Source organism: Phocoena phocoena, chromosome 1 (assembly GCF_963924675.1).
Source record: "Phocoena phocoena chromosome 1, mPhoPho1.1, whole genome shotgun sequence".
In the NCBI taxonomy this organism is placed as follows: Eukaryota; Metazoa; Chordata; class Mammalia; order Artiodactyla; family Phocoenidae; genus Phocoena; species Phocoena phocoena.
The window spans coordinates 14,388,556-14,403,085 of record NC_089219.1 but is presented as its reverse complement, the minus strand read 5'-3'; the positions used below and the strand labels follow the sequence as shown (position 1 = coordinate 14,403,085).

The window sequence follows — 14,530 nt, the reverse complement described above, 5'->3', positions numbered from 1 at the left end:
TCAGTGCTTTGCCGCAGCCACGTAGGGGTGGGACGGGTGGCAGGGCTGTGGGCAGGTGTGTCTTGGCCAGTGGAGGTGGAACGCTAGGGCCTTTCTCCACCTGGGTTCTGGGGCCCAGGGAGTGAGTAAACAGGCAAAGCAAATGCCTGGCTAAGCGGCTCTCTTCCAAGTCAGTGACTGTGACCCAGGGGTACACATCGGTGCTGACCCTGGCAGGGTAATTTGGGGGTGTTTCCTGAGCAGCGTACTGGGAGGCATGGTAGGCAGCGCGGTTTATGGAACCGATGAGATGCTCTGACTACTGCGAGGCTGCTCAGACATGGGAGTCAGGTGGACCTGGGCCTGGAGCAAGTCATTTCACCTGGGCCTCAGTTTTCTCACCCGTAAAGTGGGAAGGATAACGCCTGGTTCACAGAGCTATGGTCGGAGTAAAGTGACTAGACTAGCACAAAATAAGCATTTTACAGCGAAAGCAAGTCCTCCCTTTCTCCAGGAGAGCAGAGTCTGATGAGAGAGGCAGAGAAGTGAATATTTAACAGCACCTGCATGCCGTGAGGAAGGCATGTGCTGGGGCTGGAAATACTAGGATGGATGTAGTGACTCATCCTGGGGAAGTCCTGAAGGGCTTCCTGGAGGAGGTGATGAAGGTGTCGCAAGCCTAGAAGAGGTTGGAAATGGTGCCCCAGAAACTTCACGGTGGCCTGCACTTTGGGACACAGATTCCTCCTCACCATGAGATTGCTCATTGAGCCACTTTCCTTCTCGGAGCGGCCTGCTTGGTGGGGGACAGTGCCCACTTGGGTGTGGTTTCTAGACAGAAGCACTGGAAGGACAGCAACCTAACCCTCCCCCCTCCCCACCCAGAGTTCTGGGTTACCGGCATCCACGGAGCTGCCGGGTCTCCAAAGGGGCTTTCAATAAATGACACCAAAGTGGGAGTGATGCTATGCACCTGGGCAGGTATGGACACTGGGTAACTGGAATGGAAGACTGGTGTAAACAGCTGGAACCTCGGATTGGCAGTGGGACAGGTGACCAGGGGCACCTGTCGGCCTGGGAGAATGGCCTTCAATGCCTTGTGCCTGCTGGGGTGGCCCCATGAGAACAGCTGGGCTCTGGCTGGAGGGACCCCTCCTGCCTCAGTCTCATCTGCTGTCATGGCAGCCCTTGTCAGGACAGACTTCAAAGCCTGAGCACTTGCCCATTCATTCTTGGGGCACGTGTGGGGGCATGGTGGGCAGAAGCAGGACACTTGCTGGGTTTCGCTGGCAGTGGAATCGGTGGTGTCAGCATCTGGCTCCCTTGGCCACCCCCAGCCCCCTGTGCCCCTGGGCCCCCAGCCAGGTGATGGTGGCATCTAGATCTTTCCCATCATCATCATCAACATGATGGTTATGGCAGCATAGAGGCTGTGGGGTCAGCCAGTCCTGGGTTCAGGTCTGGCCCTGTCACTTGCAGTGTGGTCCAGGACCATTCTCCCAGTGTCTCTGACCATCTGCCGTTGGGAGGTCACGGGGGTGAGAATGATGTCACTGACTGCACCTGTCATACACGAGTCCACTGACTATTTGCAAAAAACCCTGTGACATGGGTTGTCTTACTGAGGCTCAGAGAGGGTTGGCAGCTTGCACCAGGTCACAGAGCTACAAGATGTAAAGCTGGGGTTTGACCCCAGGACCTTGTGGCTCCAGAGCCCCTGCCTATCCCTCCACTACACACACTGGTTTGAACCCAAAGGCTGATGTCCCAGCTGGCTTTGACACTCCGTAGTTTATCAGAGAGCTTTGCCGTCAGCCTGGGGTGTTTGTCCAGGCACTGTGGAAATTGTTTTCTGGCCTGGCTGGGTGGGCCCTTCGAATGTATCCAGTTTGACACCATTGCATTAAGAATGGGAAAGTGATGCTAGAGGAGGGGAAGGGACTTGCCCAAGGTCGCACAGCAAGTTAGGGGCAGAGACAGGACCAGATACAGGGCTGCCTGCACAACGCAGGCTGCCTTGTTGCCTGAGGGGGTGTGGGTCCGGGGAATGCGGTCCAGGGACAGGCTTGCCAGTCTCTCCCTCCCTCCTCTCTAAAGGCCTGGTGGCTCCCTGCGGAGAGCCCCAGAGGCCAGCCAGCTGCCCTGTAAAGGGTACCCGTGGTCACTGAAACAGGTAGGGAGAGTGAGGATGACCCCACGCAGCTCAGCACCGCTGTCCATTGGCCAGGCTTGCGATCACCAACTTGCTGGGAAAATTCATTCGCCACCTTCTCAGTTGCTTCTAGATCCCCAGAGGGTCAGGGCGGGATGGAGAAGTGTCCCTGCTTAGGTGGTCCGGGCCTTACGCACCCACCTGTCCCTGCCTCCCCCAGACAGGCATAGGCAGGGCAACGCCAGTGATGAGAATGGCCGTCCAGCAAGGGCACCTGTGTACCTTCACTCGAGCTCGTTCAATGTCCGTGAGCCCTACAAGGTAGGATTGCAACCCCCATTTCACAGAGGAGGAAATCGAGGTTTCTAGCTAGTGGTAAGCAGACCTTCCGGGGACCACACAGTGGCAGATGGCTTTCTCAGTTTGCTGCCCTTCTCAGTGGGGCCGGTGGAGACTCCTGTAGCCTTTGATTCTGTCAGGCCCGAGCAGCTCGTGGCAAGTGCTGCAGAACCAATCATGGAATGAGTGAGTGGACAAACGCTGAATCAGTGCGTGCTGCCATCCCAGCCCCTGCTTGCTGGTCACTGGTGATGAGGTCAGGGGCCAGCGGCCTGATGCTGTCACCCAGGGTATCTCTGGATGGCGGTGACATCCCTGAGGCTGTCTCCTCTTTTGGGCTCCAAGGAAGGGCCACATCCAGGGTCTGCACATCATATCCAGAGGGACTTTTAGAGATCATATTACAGATGGGAAGACTGAGGCCCAGGCGGGGAAGGGTCTTGCTGGGGTCGTGCAGTGAATTAGCAACAGAGCCAGGACTTGAAACAGGATCTCCTGCCCCCTCGCCCAGAACCCTCTCCCCCACTGGGTACTTCCCCATGGACTCTAGACCCCCACCCACCCCGAGTATCCTTGCACAGACCTCTCCGCTGGGATCCCTGGAGGCGCCTGGTGTTTCAGGTTGAGAGTGAGTCCGTGTGCGTTTGTGTGTGCGTGTGTGCGTGTGTGTGCGCGCGCGGTGGCAGCATGCTGGGAGAGGTGCACACCTGATATGGTGGCTGCTCAGCCCGGCCCATCGCCAGCTCCCAGCCTGTGCTCTGGCCTGCCCGGGCTGTTACTGCCCGCCTGTAATGGAATCAGCTGCCCTGGTTAAGTGTTCACATTAAATTAATACCTCCTCTGCAGAGACAATCAGCTGACATTTAATTTGTGTTTCCTTCCGAGCAGCAGACTACAGCTGGGCAGCTGGGCCTCGGATAGGCACGTCTGGGAGGAGTCCCTTCCCCGGATGAGGGGCTGGGTGCCTATGGGAGCACCAGAGTCCACAGGGAGGGGGCCGGGAGGTACCCGTGAGGGCGGGGCTCGGGGGGATGGAGGGCCTCTCGGCTCACAGGCTGGGCGGCCCGGCCCTCCTTTTACTGGAGAGGGAAGATACAGCAAAGCAGATGAGAGGAGGCAGTCAGGAAATGAGGCTCCAAGTGTTTCAGCATTGGGCTGCCCGGAAGGAGGATCTCCCTCAGAGAAAAGTGGGTTCTCACCGTGTATCCCTGGCTCCACCCCACTCCCACTGCCCTTTTGCTCATCTGTATTTTTTTTTTCTGCCACAAACATGAATTGTTTGTGATTTTCAACAAGGGTGGTGGCGTGGAATGAGGAAGTTGACCCAGTCGTGATTTTTAAGCTCTCTAGGGGGCGCTCAGCAGAAGCTAAGGGGTGGGGGCCCTCTGCGTGCCCACTCTGATCTGTTACCCATCGGCTTCTGCAAAACTGCATTTGAAGGAGGGTTCCCCTGGTCTGCCTCATCCTCCAGCTCGGATGTAAGTCTAGAGAAGGACCTGCCAGTCAGGACCCCAGCTCAGCCCCAGCTCTGCAGCGAGGGTGGCGCAAGGCACATCCACGCGGGGAGGGGAAAGGCACCTCTGCACCTGTGGGTGGGCTCGCACAGAAGCCAGGGGCAGCGCAGAGCCCTGGGGACAGGTGCGCGGGGTGGCTCCAGCACACCCCCGGCAGCCTGCAGCCGGCTGTGCTGCCGTGGGGTGAGCTCCCCGTGCCCGGGTGAAAATTACCCTCCGCCAGAGGCAAGGCCCATGCTTGGCCCAGAATGAAGTTTTCCACTGACAGCTCTGGCCTAGCCTCACCTGAGTTTGCTTTCCATCACCTGAGTGGGTTGGCCTGGGCGTGCCGGCGGCTGACCTTCCTTGGAAAGGTGCGGACCGTCCCTGTGAGGGCCTCCCGGCTCTCTGTGGTCTGGCCACTGGAGCCAGCTGTGGGATTCTGCAGTTTGAATTGAGCCTCGGAACATCAGTTGTCTGCTGTGTGCCAGAGGTGGGACTGGGTGTTTTCACCCACACCAGCCCACCCTCGAAAGGGGTGGTGTGCTTCCCATCTCACAGGTGAGGCAACTGAGGCCCAGAGAGGGTAATTAATTGACTTTCTCAAAGTCACGCAGCTGGGAAGCGGCAGGGGCAGTATTCGAACCCAGTCTCTTGCTGCCCAGGAGTCTCTAGGACTTTCTTTTCAGAAGCCCCAGGGCTATCCCAGGAGCCTAAGTTGTTTTCCTGGGGCTGCACCCACTTTCCTCTGGAGCTAGAGCCCCGGAGCCTCTTTCTGTGAGTGCACAGGAAGTGCAAAATCTGTGAGTCAGTCCCGCTGCCAGTGACTTCAGCTTGGCTTTCCGCCCCTCAGTAGGCCAGGCTTTGTGGCCCCTTTCCGGTGGGTCTGTGTGTCATCCTGAGCTGATGGGGGAGGGGAGACACTGGCCCTGAGTGTCAGCTGGGGGTGGGGACTGGCATTGAAGCTGCCAATCCCCTCCCCCCAGTGGCTTGCTGAGACTTCCCGTCCATCACGTGGTCCAGCGGTGGTTCCTCAGGAATGCGGGGAGACCACATCTGGCTGAGACGGGGCAGCTACCTCCCCCTCCTGGCCACCTCTCACACATGTGCTCCTTCTGCTAAGATGGTGGCTGAGCCCCGCCGAGATCTCAGCAGCGGTGTAGGGCTGGAGAGTCATTTCCTCTCCCCGCTCATTGCCCTGACATCCCTGCTTTCCCATCCCGGGCCTGGAGCTGTGGGAAGTGGGAGAGGGAAGCTTTCTCCTTCTCCCTGCCCACTTCCTGCCCTGGCCCGCCCTCCCGCTGGCCTGGTCTCTCCCAGGGGAAGCTCAGGAGCCAGTGGACGGAGCAGCCGAGTCCCCAAGCTGGGGCTGTGCAGATTGAGGATGTCCAAGGGGCCCTGGCTGGGGAGCGGCAAGCAGTGGGGCTGAGGAGTGATTGCGGCTGGGATCATTCATTCATTCAACAAATCCATTCAATAACTCTTGGACTCCTTACCAAGTGTGGGTGGGTTTAGGTGCAGGGAGAACAGCAGTGAGCACAGAAATGATAATTATAACCAGTTCTCCGGCTGGGGGAGTGGGCAGACCCCCAGCTTTAGACCCGACTCCTCCGATGACTTGTATAGTGGCAGCCCTCCTGTGCCCCTTTTCCCACCTAGAACAGGTGTCTCCCCCATGATTCCTCTGTGCTCCAACAGGCCAGGGCACCTGGCCTGGGCACCAGGGTGCTACCTGTACCCACATTCACATTCCCGATTTGTGGGCTCCCCAGTCTGAGCCCCTGCCTGTCCTTTGCATTGGCACAGAGGCCCCCCAGGACTAACCCTCATCCAGCACTGCCGTGTTGTGGATCACACCCAGCGGGTTTGGACACTGGTAAGCAGGGGGATTGGAGTGACTGAGTCCAGGGGCAGGAGGCTGGGCTGGGGCTGGGAGATGGGCCCTGGGGTCCAGTCCAGCCAGCACCAGCCCGTGACTGGGGGCCAGTCACATGACCGTCAGAGAGTGTGGGAACAGAATGGCTTTTCTGGAGCGAGCCTGGGGTATGCTGGGCTCACACAGTGTCTCACTGACAGATGGAGAGATGGAGGCTCTGAGTGGGGGAGGCAGAGCTGGGGTTCAGACTCGTGTCCTTCCACCTCGCTCCTCATGAGCGCCGCTTGGGCTGGGGGAGGGGAGGGCACTCTGCTGTCCACTCCCTGGGTGACCTGCACCTCAGTTTCCTTATCTGTACACTCAGAGGCGTGGTCTAGGGGAACTCTGGTCCCCTTTTCAGCCTTGGCTTCTGGAGATTCTCTGAGTCTCTTGTTTCTGTAAAATAGAAACAACCCCCCCTTGCTGGCTGTGTGATTTGGGGGGAGGTGCTTCATGCTTTTGGACTTTAGCTTCTTCATCAACGACATGGAGAAAAAAATAACCCGACTTAGAGGTTACTGTGAAACTAAATGAGGCTCTGCCTGTGAAGCCCCTGAGGACGGTGCCAGGCACGTCGTAAGCACTCAGTCTGTGTTAGCTGCCCCATCACATCATCATCGTCATGAGCGTCAGCATAAGCAGCAGCAGCAGTGTCAGTATCACCACGACCATCCTGCATCCCACCTGCTTCAGGGGCTGGCGTGAGCATCCATAGCCTGAGAGCGTTTTGAGGAGCTGGCATGCCTACAAGGCTGTTGCTGAAGGGTGTCTGCAGATGGGGGGAGAGTGAGAGGATGCTGGGGGGAGATGCTGGGGGCGAGAGAAGGTCCCTGTGATGTGGTCGGGGCGGGAGCTAGATCTGGGGCCTGAGCACTCTTTGGAGGTGGAGAAGATGGAGGGTGGTCCATCGCTGTCCCTGGCATCGTGGGCCGGCTCTTTGGGTGAGAGCCATGCTTGATGAGATGCCACAGCCAAGCCGCCTGGGAAAGATGGCCTCCTGAGGTCTGCTGCCTCAAGCCTGAGCTCAAGGAGGGAGAACAATGGAGGTGGCTGCGGAGGCTCAGGGAAGAGATGACATTTGAGACGAGCCTGGGAGAATGGATAGATTTCAGAAGGCTGAAGAGGAGGGAGGGAAAGGGGAATCGAGTTACCTCTGATTCTCTGTTTCCTCATCTGCAAAATGGGGACCGTCCTTAGGGGAGGATTAAGTGATATTTTATCTTTTTTTATTATTAATTAATTAATTAATTAATTTATGGCTGTGTTGGGTCTTCGTTGCTGCGCACGGGCTTTCTCTAGTTGCGGCGAGCAGGGGCTGCTCTTCGTTGCGGTGCGCGGGCTTCTCAATGCAGTGGCTTCCGTTTGTTGCGGAGCACCGGCTCTAGGTGCGTGGACTTCAGTAGTTGTGGCACACGGGCTCAGTAGTTGTGGTGCACGGGCTTTAGAGCGCAGCCTCAGTAGTTGTGGCACGTGGGTTCAGTAGTTGTGGCTCGCGGGCTCTAGAGCACAGGCTCAGTAGTTGTGGCGCACGGGCTTAGTTGCTCCGCGACATGTGGGATCTTCCCGGACCAGCGAACGAACCCATGTCCCCTGCACTGGCAGGCAGATTCTTAACCGCTGCACCACCAGGGAAGTCCCTTATCTTTTATATGTATATGACGGCCCAACATGGTGTACACCACCAAGAAGGTGACCAATAAATGTCCCTCTCTCCACTCCCTTCGAGAGAAAAGAATCTGGGGACTTCCCTGGTGGCGCCCACCACCAGGGAAGCCCGCACACCACAATGAGGAGTAGCCCCCGCTCGCCGCAACTAGAGAAAGCCCATGCGTAGCAGCAAAGACCTAATGCAGCCAAAAATTAAAAAATAATAAAAATAAATTTAAAAAGAAAGAGAAAAGAATTTGGAAGTTTTATGAGCTGGTGGGTCAGGGCGGGCAGGGATGGATCTAAGTGATTCAGGCTGTCTTGGCCTTGGCTAGAGTTTCTGTATGCACTGGGCCTTCATTTTCCCACCTGTAAAATGGGGAGGAGGTTTCTCTGCAGCTTCACAGCCCACTGTGTGCGCTCCTGTGCTCAGCAGTGGGCCACACATGAAAGTCAGGAGGGCAAAGGCTTAAATGACATGACATCCACCAGCCTCTGACCCGTGGGAGGTGTGTCCCCTCTTGGTGGCAGCTGGCTACTCCCTGGCCTTCCTGCTGGCCCGTCTTTGCTTATGTTGGTCCTGCTGCCTGAAACTTCCATCCTGCTGAAACCTTACTCCTGTGGGCAGATCCAGGTCAGGAGAGGGGGCTGTGCCTGGGAAGCAGGTTTTGGGATGTCAGAGCCCACAACATGGTTGACCAGTTTTTGGTTAAGCTGCATGCTCCCTCTCTCTGGGCTGAGTTGCAGTAAATGCAGGGCATCTGGGGTGCCTTAAGAAATATCACTCAACCATCCTTTCACCCCGGTCAGCCAGAGCAGCTGAAGGGCAAAGCTTTTCTGCACTGTCAACATTGAAGCCGGCGAAGCCAAGCTTTCCCGCTGCGGCCGGGAGGGGAGGTCAGCGTAGGCAGCAGGTTTGGTCTGTCAAGCCAGCTGCTGTCAGCACACAGGGGTCCTTCTTGGGTCTGCTGGGGGCAGGTGCACCAGCTGCCCACCTATCCAGCTCTGGTAATAAAAGGCCCATGAAGTCATTTGTGCAAGCTCAACTGGGGTGCACCTTAGGCGAGGGGGCCACCGAAGTGCCTTCTGCAGGGGAGCTCATTAGAAATGAGCCCCACAGCAGACCTGCTGAATCCGGGTCTGCACGTGAACAAGCTCCCTGGGTGATTCCCATGCATATCGCAGTTGGAAACTGGCTGCTTTAGAGCATGAGCTTGGCTTGAGTCCCATCCTTGCTTACTAGCTGTGTGACCCTGGACAAGTTACCTCACCTCTCTGAACCTCAGCTCTCTCATCTACAAAATGGGTTTGGGGAAAATTTCTTTACCCGAGAGTGTTAATAATTCGCATGAAAGCCGATGAGATGTGTACGAGGCCCTGGGCCCAGTGCGTGGGACTCAGACCGTGCTTGCCAATCAGTGGCTGCTGTTACTACAGCTAATGTGTCTGGAGATCCAAAGACGTGGCTTAAGTTCTCGCTCTGAGTTGACTTGAGACAAGTTGCTTTCCTTTGCTGGGCCTCATTTTCCCCGTCTGTTCAATGGGTCTGTTGACCCCTGCCCCACCTTCCTCACAAGAAGTTTGCTTAAAGGAAAAGTGAGGAGGGGCTGGGCCTTATCCCCAAAAGCCTGTCTTGGAAATGAGTGTGTGTGGAGGAGAGATGTCCCTGGGTGCCCGCATCTTCAGCCCTCACTGCCCACTCCTCTGCTGCCCCTGGTGTTGCTGCGAGATGCCGTAGTGAGGCTGGCCTCAGGAGCCAGGCTGCAGCCAGTGCCACACCGGGCTCTCCCTTGTCCCTGCTCTGCTCAGCGGCTTTGGAATTGAGCCCCCTGCCCCCCTCAGGGCAGCGTGGCCAGTAGAGATGATTCAGCTTGGGACCTGTGTTCTGGGCCTTGGCCTCCCTTGAGGGGAGCCCCAGATGCCCCATGCTGCTGGGCGAGGTGAGGGCAGCCTTGAACTTCTCCCCACCTGGGATTCCTGTTCCCCACACTGGGCCTGGGGCTGGACTCAGTTTTCCTATTTGTACAACGAGGGTGTTCAGTGAGATGATCCCACCTGGGTTAGACCCTTAGATTCTCTTGCTGCCCCTCCTTAGCTTCCTCTGTGTTCCTCATCCCTGCCAGGACCCCTATCCCAGCCCCACTGCCCACTGGGTTCTGAACTCTGCAGCCCACAGAAGATCTAGGCCTGGCCACCACCACTGGGGGCTGGTAAAGACCGAAGGGAACGGGGGATGGGGGGTGAGTGGCGAGTGTGTCCTCTGGGAGCCCTGGCCGGGGCCGTCGTGTCTCATGTGGGAAAGAGGAGGAATTTTCCTCTGTGTGTGCAAACAGTATCCGTTTTCTCTTGTTTCCAAAAGCTGGTGACGTAACCCACTCTTCAGCCATCCCTCCCCTCTGGCCTATTTTTAGCTGGCCCCGACAGCATCCTAAAAGGCTTCCAGACCTGCCTGCTCTGAGGCCATGTAGGGAGGCAGCCGTAGGGTGAAGAAAGAGAGAAACTCCTGGTCGGTCTGTCCCAGGATGGGGGTGGAGGGAGAAGGACCTGTCCCTCTGGGGAAGGAGGGGCATCTGGGTGGGGAGCGGGTTAGGGCTCTGATGGGTCCTGCGTCTACAGGAAGCCTGGCAGGGTCACAGGCACTCAATCTGGAGTCTCCAGCCTGGGTTTGAGTCCTGGCCCCACCTGTCCTCACCCTGACCTTGGGTACCTGACTCTTCCTTGCTTCACCTGTAACGTGGGGATCATTGTGGCACCTAGGCTAGAGGGTTGTTTTGAGGATTGAATTACATCACGTAGAATGGTGCCTGGTACAAAGTAAGCACTCAGTTAAGGTGGGCTGGTATTGTTGTGGTAACTCTATTATCATCCTGTCCTGCCTCCGGTTAAAGCTGGGGGTACACTCAGAGCCCCCATGTGCCTTCTCCCCTTTGTCCTTTCCTGTTCAACTTCAGGCCACATATATACAAACGAGATGACGTATGTAACACCCCTGGAATAGAGCCTGGCACTTAATAAGCATTAAATAAGGGAGAGTTATATTTATTTTTTGTTTTAATGTAATGAAACAGACCTGGGTTTGAAGTCCAGCCCCACCCCCTAACTAGCTGTGTGTCTTTGGGCAAGGTATTTAACCTCTCCGAGCCTCAGTTTCCTCATCTGTAAGATAGGGATGATGACAGCTAGGTAGGAGATGTCTTTGTTGGTTAGGGTAGGTTGTAGGACACAATGACTCCGAGATTGCGATGGTTGGCACGATCAAATTTGTTTCTTGTGGTTGCAAAGGAGAGCCTGAAAGTGGTGCTGGCTGCAGCCTTGCCCCTGAGAGCAGCTTCAGTACCATGTCTTACAGGAATGGGAGGAGCAGTAGCATTTATACAATGCTTTACAGTTTGTGTGGGGGGCTGGCGGTCCCTCCTGCCGTCATCTCCCAGTGGTGCTGTGCTCATGCCGGGGCCTGGCACCCGTCACCACCACCTGGTATCATGGGTCACCTGGCTGTCCCACACATCTAGCTCCCGAGACTGGGAGTTCCCGAGGGGCAGGCAAGGATAGAGTCGCTGCCGCACCTTCCTTGCCCAGCCCGGGGACGGGCCCAGGGTGGGTGCTGGCATCGTGTCTGAGGCTGGACTGGCTTGGGGAGGCCGCCCTCTGACCACCTGTCCCTCTTGTCTCTTGCAGATGGGAGGAGGAGCTCGCCAAGCGCATGAACCTACAGACCATGGTGGACACGCTGCAGGAGGTGAGAGGTCCCGACCAGGAGAGGCTCGCAGGAGAACCACGTGGCCAAGGGGCAAAGCCGGGGGCAGTTCCCAGCACAGCCTCTGTGCTCTGCTACCTCCTGCTGCCTCAGTCTCTCCTCAATGGAGCCGGAGGCCTCTCCCGCCTCCCCTCCTTGGGGCTGGGAAGGCACCAGCACAAGAGTTGCAGAAAAGCTTGGGCACGGGAATCCCGGTGCTGCCCCTGGCGTGCAGGAACAGACTCGGGGCTGAGTGCCCTGCAGAGGGCGGGTGGCCACATCATCAGGTGGGCTCCCAGCCCTGGCAGGTGCTCAGCAGCGGGCATGAGGACATTCTTTTGCTCTTCTGGCTCGGTGGCTCTGTGTTCTGGGTGGGCCTGCTTCTCACTCGCCTGCTGTGTACGCTGGGCAACAGACTTTACCTTCTCGGCCTCTGTTTTCCTCTCAGCCAAATGGGCACAAGAATGGCAACCCCATGAGAAGACATGGAAAGCTCTTTAATTGCCTTCTGGTATCTAAAGTATTGATCCTCTAAATAAATAAATAATAACCAAAAAAAAAAAAAAAGAAAGAAAGAAGAAAGAAAGAAAGAAAATAAACACTGACCTTCTAAGGAAGTTAGAGACAGATTAAAATAATGTCAATATGCAGAAGGAAAAGGATGAACGTCCCCCCACCCCGCTTTCTTTTATAAGAAAAGTACTTTTTGCTTTATACACATCACATGCTCATGGTCAAATACCTGGAAAATTCAGAAAAGCACAGAGAAGAAAATAAAACTCACCTCCAGTTCTCCCTGCTCCACTGTGGATAAATTGGTGTGTGACCTTCTGGTCTTTTCTGTGCAGCCACACACAAGCCCGAGGTGTGCGTGCTCGGTTAGGGTGGCACGTGTGACGTTGCCATTCTGGAGATCGGAGATGGTCAGATATATTGGCATTTTCACGTGAATTGACCTACTACTGGGATCCCTTTTACATCCACTTTTTCTCTTAACGTCTGCCATGGATTTTTCCATACAATAAATAATCCTTGGAGAAGTGTTTTAGGCTGAGCGATGCCCTGTGCTGAGCGAGGGCTGAGTGGGGACCCAGGCTGGGATGAGGTCCTTGGCACCCCTTCCTTCCCTGGCACAAAGGCACCCGGCTTGGTTGGATGTCAGGTGTCTGGGGCTCTGGACCCAGGTGTCCATCCCCTCCCCTCCAACAGGGAGACCAGCCCCCCTAAAACCTCCCCCATCTTCATCCCCCGTAGGCAGCGCAGGAAGCAGAAGCCATCCAGGAGGAGATGAATGAGAAGATTGAGCGTCTCAAGGCCGAGCTGGTGGTGTTTAAGGGGCTCATGAGTGACGTAAGTGCCACCGACCACCACCCCCAGGCATCATGACTTCCCCCCACAGCCATCATGCAAAATGCTTCATTCACTCCGAGGCTCCAGAGCTCGGCTTCTAGTTAGTATCCTGGCTGGCTGCGTTTGACCCGTGAGGATGACGGATGCATCGGAGACCAGGCCCCCCTCCCTGTCCCCTCCCCACTTCTGCTTCCCTTGGTCTGAGTAGAGATGCATTAATCCGCTGCTTTAACCCATCCTGCCCTCCCTGGGGCTCTTCTGATGGTCTGTGTGTGTTTGCTTCGTCTCCTGCCAGCTCACCACGGTGAGGGCGGGTGGTGGCCATGGGCCTCTGTGTCTGGGCGCAGTGGCGGCCAATGGCAGGTTGAAGGAGACCCCGGGTCTGATCTGCGCCGGCCTGAGAGGCTCCCCGGGCCAGCGGCCTTCAGCAGGGTTTGCTTTGTAAAGTCGGGACAGGCCAGTGTGCATATCCTTGGGACGATCGGAGCCCCTCTGAGTAACCGTGGGCAGGGGCAGCTGATGGCATCAAGGGCCTTCTTCCTACTGGGGACCTGGTTTCCTGCCACCTTCAAGCAGCGGGTAGTATGTAGAGAGAGTCTCCACAAAGGAGAAGGAGTCCAGTACAGGTGACTCAGCCTGGAACAGTTCTGGTCCCGAGAGGCGTGGAGCTGGGGTGGCTGGAAGAGGCCATGTGGCTTCCCCTCACCGGGGTCCAGTGGACCCCCCATCCTAGGCAGCCCCAACCATCAGCCGTGGGAGGAATCTCTGTGTGGGGTACAGGTGGAGCAGGCCCGGTGGGAAAGCAGGGGGGTCTTTCAGCAGTGGGACTTGTCTTTCTTTTTTCTCTGCTCTGACAAAATAAACACTGACGCTGTATCTGCTGAGAGGATGCCTTCCAGCCCTTAGGGTGACCAGCAAACACACTGTCCACTCGGCGCCGAAGCCCTAGGCTCCCACAGTCCCTCCGCCCCCTGCCCTGAACCCGAGCAGCTGGCCCGACCCTTCAAGTCCAGAAAAGGCTCAAGGACCCCCTCGGACTGCGGGGCCTCCCGCCCGACACCTGGGGGTCTCCCCACCCCTCTGTCCAGTCGGAGCCTGGGAGTGCCTCCCCACCCCCATGCTTGCTCCATCCCTCGCTCACGTAACCCCCTGCTGTCCTCCCTGCAGCCCATGACAGACCTGGACACAAAGATCCAAGAAAAGGCCATGAAGGTGGACATGGACATCTGCCGCCGAATCGATATCACGGCCAAGCTGTGCGATGTCGCACAGCAGCGGAACTCGGAAGACGTGTCCAAGATCTTCCAGGTGACTAGGGCTGCCCTGCTCACCAGCTGCCACTCCCAGCCGCCCACCGCCCTCCGCCCCTGCCTGGCCACCCAACCCCCGTTTTCCTCGCACCCTGCCCACGCCCCTTCCCCCCGAGGTAGCGTTTGCCCAACCCTCTGGCCTCCCCAGGAAAACGTAGAATCAGGGACGCATAGACTCATAGGCACGTCTGACTCCTCCATCATCAAGGCTGACCGCTTCATCCTATGGCTGAGGACGCCGCTCACCCGGGCGGGTGGTGGGCGTGACAGGCTCCAGGACGGACATGGCAGAGCTGGGAGTAGGACTCAGGTCTCTGGACCCTCCAGGGCTCAGTCCATCCGTCCACCCTGCGTCCACTGCCCTGCTTCCTGCCTCTTCCTCTGGGAGCCAGAGCTGGCTACAAATGCCATGGTCGGGGAGCCCTGGCCAGGCTATGGGAGCACTGGGTGAGCTGGCCTGAGCCCTGGTCCACGAGCCTCAGAATTCAGAAGAGGAGCTGTTGACTGTTGACTCTTTCAGTCCCACATTGAGACTCACTCCATACCGCCCCCCACCCCCACCCCGCCTCCAACCGGCAAGGGACTGGGTGTGTTCCAAGCGAAGGCGAT

General features: G+C 57.2%; 1 protein-coding gene across 1 annotated transcript in view; it reads left to right on the top strand.

Moving 5' to 3' along the window:
* IFFO2 (intermediate filament family orphan 2) overlaps positions 1-14,530 on the top strand; it is a 44,904-nt gene that overhangs the window by 22,635 nt on the left and 7,739 nt on the right. Inside the window, exons 2-4 of the mRNA XM_065894341.1 lie at positions 11,204-11,264; positions 12,516-12,611; positions 13,779-13,919. Of these exons, the coding sequence (XP_065750413.1) occupies positions 11,204-11,264; positions 12,516-12,611; positions 13,779-13,919 (298 nt within the window). The remainder of the gene's footprint in view (positions 1-11,203; positions 11,265-12,515; positions 12,612-13,778; positions 13,920-14,530) is intronic.